This window comes from Charadrius vociferus, unplaced genomic scaffold (assembly GCF_000708025.1).
Source record: "Charadrius vociferus isolate BGI_N301 unplaced genomic scaffold, ASM70802v2 scaffold1591, whole genome shotgun sequence".
Classification (NCBI taxonomy): domain Eukaryota; kingdom Metazoa; phylum Chordata; class Aves; order Charadriiformes; family Charadriidae; genus Charadrius; species Charadrius vociferus.
Genome location: NW_009646738.1, coordinates 333014 through 340504, shown reverse-complemented (window position 1 = coordinate 340504; position 7491 = coordinate 333014). Strand labels below are relative to the sequence as shown.

The following is a 7491-nucleotide window of genomic DNA, read 5'->3' as shown; positions in this document are numbered from 1 at the left end:
AGTCATACAAAATCCAAGTTGTGGTGTCCCTGCTGCAGTTGTGTCCTCTATCAGTCTGGCAGCCCAAGAAACTGTTTAATGGGTTGCAGTGGCATTTCTACTTCCTCCTTGATAAAAGCCTTCATCATCATACAAGTCAGCTGATGTGCTGACTCATCTTTTCACTTTGTCTAATTTTTGAATTTTTTTTTTTTTTTTGCAAGATTTTCAGCTTCCAGTGGAAAAGTGCTTCAGACCACAAATTGTCTTAAGCTACTTTAAAATCCTGGGTGCCAGGCACCTGAAATAACCCCAAAAAACCTACTTGGCCATAACAATAATGCATCGCTGAAAAAGCAGAATTTAGCCATACTTCTAGACAAAAAAATCTTTTTTAGCTGAAGTACTGTAAATATTCTTGAAAAATTTTGAATGTACAGCAACTGACATAGGAGAAAACACAAACAGAAAGAAAAAAACATTTTGGAAGGTGCCCACACAAAGCAATGATGCTTACTTTATATGGTTTTTTAAACTTAGCTGGTATGTGCTAAGATTCAGCAAGAAGCTACACAATATAAAAATCATACATTTAGTTATTACATAATATTTGAAGCTTATATCCCATCATTAGACAACACTAATTGGATGCACCTGTCTAGCTCATTCCATATTAACATTGGATCTACAGAATTAATGTGAAAAGATGAAAGATGTAGCAGGTCCTACATCATTCCTGGCATCTGTAGTCAAATACTCTGAATTCCACTTGAACAGGAACAGATTTATGAATATTACTGCCTGCACTGCTAACATGCTGGGCAAAGAGCCAGTAACCATGCTGTCTTGCTGAAACTTGAGTTTTTCCAGTGACCTGAAAGCACAGCTAATTATGAACAGCTGTGAACCAGTACACTTCTTGATGTACAGCAATAAAAGCAATAATCCAAGTGTCAGGTGGCAGATTAACTGCAATGGTTTAAAATACAAGATGACTACTCAAACTGTCATTCAAAGCTTTTTTTGAAGAATGATGCTCCCCATTCCCACAGGCAAACAAAACAATCAGACCACATTCATATATTAATTTTTATTTTCCCATACAATATTCACAGGGTCTGCTTTTTGTCTTATTCAAACTAAACTTTTTTTTTTTCCCCCCAAACTAAAACAAGAACTGACATTTCAGGACAAGAAAAGAACTTCTGTAAACATAAAACATCCAAGGAATAGCTGAAACCCAGGGCCTTTAACATTTAAAAACAGTTATATCCCCTTTAACGCAGGGCGTTTACTTGTGTATCACACCATTAACCAAACTATTGTTTTCATATATTAAAAAAATGCAGCTTTAACCAAAAGTCACAATGCATTTCTTCACCCACTGCGTGTTAGCACGTGTTTTATTATATCCTACTCAGTCACTTATTTTAAAAACTATATACAACTATGTTTAAACATGTGTATTTGTGCCATGTTTTTAATAACACAAAAATAAAGGCATTTTTAAGCTATTGCTGCATATTATGCAGCAGGATACCAGAGGATTTGTTCGGATACCTAACTTCAATGCAAAAGTCAAGTCCACTAAACCTCTGCAGTGGGAGTAATGCTGAGCTGAATAGTCCCACTTCACACATTCAAACATTATGAAAGAATAGAGAGACATGTACGTGATGGCTGACCATTAAGTGTTTTATCCCATTGTTTACCAATTTTGACAGTACACAGAACAACTCAGTGGAAAAAATAGCAGTGTTTCATGTTTCAATCTTTAAAACAAATGCTTTTGTTGTGATTAAAGCTACACAAGTGATATTTAAATTCCAGAAGATAATAGTGGACACTATCAAAATCAAATCATGTTTTCATCCAACACTTGCACCCAAAGTGTACCACTTGCTTCATTATTGTGTGCAATGCAGCACAAAAAGTTGCTGAAACACAAGAATAAAGCGTATAGGTACAATCAAGAATATTGTGTGCAGGCACAGATTTCTACCTTAAGAAGAAAGCACTAATTTTTTTTTGTTTTGTTTTCTTATCTTTGTAAGTCTAACTATTTCTGGGAAGCTTGCATTCCAAAATGGGACTGCAGTATTTAAAATTCAGTACAGGATAGAAAAACATTACATATAGTCCTGCATTTTACATATATTAAGTTTTTTAATACCCCCATGACCTTTTAAATAATTTTTGAGCTGTCTGAGGTTCTTCTTCAGTGCCCAAAGGGCAGTCGTTCAGTTCACAACAAAGAATAGGTGCACTTTTGTTTGTTTTTTTCAGCCATCACAAGATTTTAGAATCAAGTCATCTTAGATCAATTCTTCAGACTGCTCAAGTGTCACCTACAGATGTAATTTCAGATTTTTGCTAAAAATAATATAAGCAATCAATAAGGGTTCAGCATTCTTTCTCCGCTTGCTGAGAAGTTGCTTAAGAAGCATCTTTTGAATTAGCCAGTAATACATGACAAATTTTTTCACCTTAGTTTAGTTTGTGTGCACTTAAGAATTGGTCAGTCTACTTATTCCTCCAGAGCCATTTGAAGGAGTTTACTGTGAGCCTTCTTATGACCAGCTCAATTCAAGCTACTTGTAGGTATATACATTTACTACCTTCCCCATCCAAATAAAACAAGACTTTACAGTACATAAACTACTAAAGACATGAGCAGTGGAAACAATGTAACTATAACTCTACCAAAAAGATAACGTGAAATATTTAAAACATTTCCTGACCACTAGCAAAAAAGAGTGGCAATTAGATGCACAAGGCCATCAAGTATCAGTGCACCACACACAGGACTAAGTAAAATTTACAGCACTCGTGCAATGCAGTATCAATATCAAATTGGCCTCCTAATAGGAAAACAATTTAGTAAAAAGCTTTGTATGTGCCTAACACATAATATAACCTTGTCCAGTGCTGGTACTGTGCTGCTTAACAAACCAAGCTACTTCTGGTCTTAAATCCAAAAAGCAGCAGCAGCATATATGAGTATGGAAACTGCACAGTTTCAGTGACAAACTTACAAGATTCCTTATTTTATTGTGTGTTTTTGAAATACACTTGGAAATTTGGATTTTTGAATACAGAAACTGGATTTCCTGAGTAGTCTCAGCTTACATTTTTTTCAGTGAAATAAACATTGTAAAAGAAGAAATGCATTTATTTTAATATAGAAGAATGTATGTTTAAGCAAACATACTAAAATACAAAATTTATCAATATTTGACAGTGGAGGCTTACCAGGCTGATGCAGAATTTGCACCATGATGTAGTGTCAAGCTTGCAACAATTTCACAAATAAGCAAGGAGTATCATTGGATTATTCTTTTTAACAGCAAATCAAAACATTGCACTACAGTTCATCACATTTGCCTTTTTATAATCCAACACATTCAGTCTGAAAATTAAAATCAAATAAAATTTTCATATATATTGGCTCTTGTATCAGACACTAGACTTTTGGGTTATTTTAAAGTGTTATACCGCAGATGGCTAATCTTACTGGTAAAAATCAAACGCAGTTTGGATTAAAATCAGTAAAAATGAAGAGAGGCTGGTCATTGCCAGATATTTAATACAGGAATCAGGAAAAAAAAAACCCAGAAAGTTCCAAAGTATTTTTAAAATATTTCAGATCATGCATCCCCTTCATAGTATTTTGGGTCTGTTTTGTGATTTTTAAGGGATGAGGGGTAGACACATTTGAATGTTGCATATATTCAGATCCTTTGTACCTGCAATTAATTGGAAAACTGATTTTTACAGATGAGTAGTAGCACACAAAGACCTGAAGCATTACCACTACGAGTTATGATCCAACACGGGTTGTTGTGGTTCTTTTATCCGAGAAGAAGCTTTTGAGGAGAAATACCTGCCCGATACTAACGACAAGAAGAATGATTGCTTCCCCTATTGACCAGTAGGCCACCCTCGTGTTTAAATCCTCTGCTCTGCTGCGGCCCTGCGCTTCCCTCAAGCGGAAGTGAGTCTGATAATCGATGACAGACTTCAAAGCTTCATGAATTGAAACACACGCAGACTCCATCTAGAGAAGCAAACAAACACACACCACTGAATTAAGAACCCTTATAGTGCTTTTTCTGTGAAGTTTTGTGGTTTGATATTTAAAATCAGGATTCATGTAACTTTGCCAGCTAAGGATTAACTCAGTCCATTGGCACACTGAAATACTGTAAATGCAGTAAAATTTAACTTACATTGATCAAACTCTATACGCATGAATGGGACAGGCTGTTAAATACAGAAGCGTGTAAAACTGCAGATCTAATAAAAGGCAACGAGCTCGGAGAACAACTAAACAAATCTTAAATTCATGTATATTTGGGTTCTAAATGAACATCAGAAACACCTTTGAAATGTCAGTGATCTCCCAGTTGTTAATTCCACACATACCAGGAAATCACACAGTTGCTTATAACATTAAGATACACATAGGATACACTAAATGCTTCTGCGTTTCACAAGTATGACTTTCTTCATTGCATAATTCCCACTCAAGTTGTACAACATCCTAAAAATCTACATTATTGAACGTAAAGTGTTCTTTTGGCAAAGGACCCCTCTCTTTGTCATGTACACAAAAAGTGGTTAGAAAAAAGACAATTCTGTTACCTTTCAGTGCTCCTGAATGCTCCATAACATAATCATACAACAAATACTTAACAAATTGCTCACCGTCATTGTAATTTTTCATTAAAAAAGAGTACTGCCAGTTTTCCAAGCCCTACATCGTTTTTCACATAGACTTCTTCCACTTTCAGTTTATCTTCTGCAAGTAAAAGCCCCTCACTTCGAAATACCTTATTTCTAGTCACAGTTTGTTTTTCTATTTTGTGGCTTAAAATTAGTACTTCCTGAAGATCAAACAGCACTATCTATTATAAAAGGAAATGTTTAACACCCTGATGGGACCACTCTCAGTTACTTATATCTGTGTCTAACCCTCTTTTCAAGCTGATAACTTTCAAGACAGGTGTCTGAACAACTCTAAGATAATTCTACTCAACAAAATTCTGGAAGAGGCTTCACAAACCATTGGTCTCACTGATAAGTTACACAGCTCTCCTAGCTGCACAAGCTATTTAAACACAAAGTCACTCTGGTTTTAGGGATTTACCTTTCACTGTCCCTGTGAAAGGCTGTTGAAATTTGGTCATGCCAGAAGCCTCAGGAAAACTGCAACGAGAACCTTCTTAACAAAGATGTGTTGTACTCTGAAAATTAACTTTCTCTTTCCTAAATACCTTATTTGAATCCTGTATGCCACAACCCAGTGATAAACAATTTTTTTAGGTATCTTCTCCCACATACTGCAACAGACTGCAGAGATGGTAGACCCAGGAACCACATGCTCTGTGTTATCAAAATCCCTCTGCTGATGGCAAGATAGCAAAAGAAAAAACAGACATAACAGAACACACATACTGAAGAGAATGAAGACTAAAGTAAGGAAAAGAGATGGAATGATACAGGATCAAGAATTAGAATACAAAATGAAGCAGAGGTGACAAGAAAGACATAAGAGCTGTAGTTGAATTCACAGCAAGTCATCTATCATTTCAGATCTCAGCTACTGCAGACTTCTCTGAGGTAAACTCAAGAGAGATGGATATTTGGCAAGCGGTATTAATGCCGTTGAGTCCACAGTAGCAAAGTAGCAATTGTCCAGCATTCTTTAATGGTTGTTTAAACAAGGGGTTTGATGATTGCTATAATGTAAGAACTAGTGAGACCTAATGAAGCAAACGTTCCAAGGGAAGTTTTGATGGATTTAGATTGTGTAAAGGTGGTACCAAACTGTAAAATCCTGAGAATACAATAATAATGTTCTGACACTTCACAGCGTCTTTTAACAGACAAACATCTAGAAGCCAACTAAATATGGCCAATTTTGTTCATCTTGCTAGAAATTTCTTCTCCATTTTAAAAACTGACATGAGAGGTCAACTTACGTCCTCTCCTAAAACACTCCATCATTTTAAATATAAAAACAATTCTCAAAGTTTCTCCAAAGTTTGGAAATTTTGAAAACTCTGATACCCAGACATTTATGGTTTATGAAATCCACACTTCAAGATGCACAGAACGATGGCATTAAAAGGAAGTTTCCTTAACAAAAAAACCCTGCAAAACAAAAAAGAAACAAAAAGAAAATAGTGGCCTGGAGTTCAAGGTATAAGTTACTACCCAAATTTTCTTTTGATGATCGCTTCTCAGTTCTGCTCTTTGTTCTGTAAATCTTATCTTCAGAAAGAAAGCTTATTTGTAGTAATTCAGATTATTTTAAGATCATAGAACTGTCTACGTTGGAAGGGACCTTTAAGATTGAGTCCAACCATCAACCTAACACTGCCAAAACTACCACTAAACCGTGTCACTAATCACCACGTCTACCTGTCTTTTAAATACCTCCAGGGATGGTGATTCAACCCCTTCCCTGGCCAGCCTGTTCCAATGCTTGATAACACTTTTGGTGAAGAACTTTTTCCTAATATCCAATCTAAACCTCCCCTGGCACAACTTGAGGCCATTTCCTTTTGTCCTATCACCTGCTACTTGCGAGAAGAGATCAACACCCTCTGCCCTCAGCCTCCTTTTCTCCAGCCTGAACAACCCCAGTTCCCTCAGCTGCTCCTCATACGACTTGTTCTCCAGACCCCTCACTAGCTCTGTTGCCCTTCTCTGGACATGCTCCAGCACCTCAGTGTCTTTCTTGTAGTGGGGGGCCCAACACTGAACACAGTACTCAAGGTGGGGCCTCACCAGTGGCCCAATCCATTGATTTTCAAAAGTGATCTAGATATCTAATGCAGCTGAACTTGAAAAAAAAAAAACAAACAACATTGCCTCCACCTAACAGCTGCTGTCAAACACAACAGCTTTTTACCTGGGTAAGTGCAGTTACTCTGTTCTCACTAGGAAACAGTGGTGGATCTTCTCCAACCTGGAAATCAAAGTACACAGTTTTGTGTGTGAAAGTAGAGAATTCATTGCTGAAGCAGAATTTGTATGTTCCATTTCTGGATGCAGTAAACGTGAAGCTATCATATTGTTTCTTCATCTCTTTGTACAATACAGTGCCATCAGGATCTTCCAACCGACAGTCAACATCATAATGACCTCCAGTGATCACCTGAGAACAAAAACCAAGAAATTGTCTTTTTAAAAAAAACAGACATTTATACCTTTCTTCTAAGAAGTATGGTTTGTCAAGCGGCACTACAAATTTTTTTGTTGTAACAAATGTTTTAAAATATAATGCATTAATTTGAAAATTTTTCAAAGCAAGTCTGCAAAATTATTTTCTTATGGAAGACATTCAAAATACTTAAAGTTCAGGATAAGTAACGTCAACTGTATTTTCAAACCCTTTAGGAGACCAATTTTAGTTACTTCGTTACAAATAACTGTACAAAAGCAAAGGCTACAGTAGATGAAACTTGGTGGGGCAACAAAGACATTACTGTAACAAATCAACCA

The 7491-nt window shown here is 36.3% G+C and overlaps 1 protein-coding gene across 1 annotated transcript; it reads right to left on the bottom strand.

Annotated features, from left to right (window-relative positions):
• Positions 1-3636: 3636 nt before the first annotated feature.
• Positions 3637-7146, bottom strand: TMED7 (transmembrane emp24 protein transport domain containing 7). The gene is made up of 2 exons (XM_009890473.1): positions 6899-7146; positions 3637-4036 (listed from the first exon to the last, which is right to left on the bottom strand). Exons 1-2 carry the CDS (start codon positions 7070-7072, stop codon positions 3800-3802), a joined length of 411 nt encoding a protein of 136 aa, XP_009888775.1. The 5' UTR covers positions 7073-7146; the 3' UTR covers positions 3637-3799.
• Positions 7147-7491: the final 345 nt, after the last annotated feature.

What these genes read in the sequence shown, in the direction of transcription:
- TMED7 (XM_009890473.1), bottom strand. Translation starts at nt 7,072, where the DNA reads ATGAAGAAACAATATGATAGCTTCACGTTTACTGCATCCAGAAATGGA. An exon ending in GAGTAACTGCACTTACCCAG is followed by an intron (nt 4,037 to 6,898) that starts GTAAAAAGCTGT and finishes TTGCTTCTCTAG; the next exon opens with ATGGAGTCTGCGTGTGTTTC.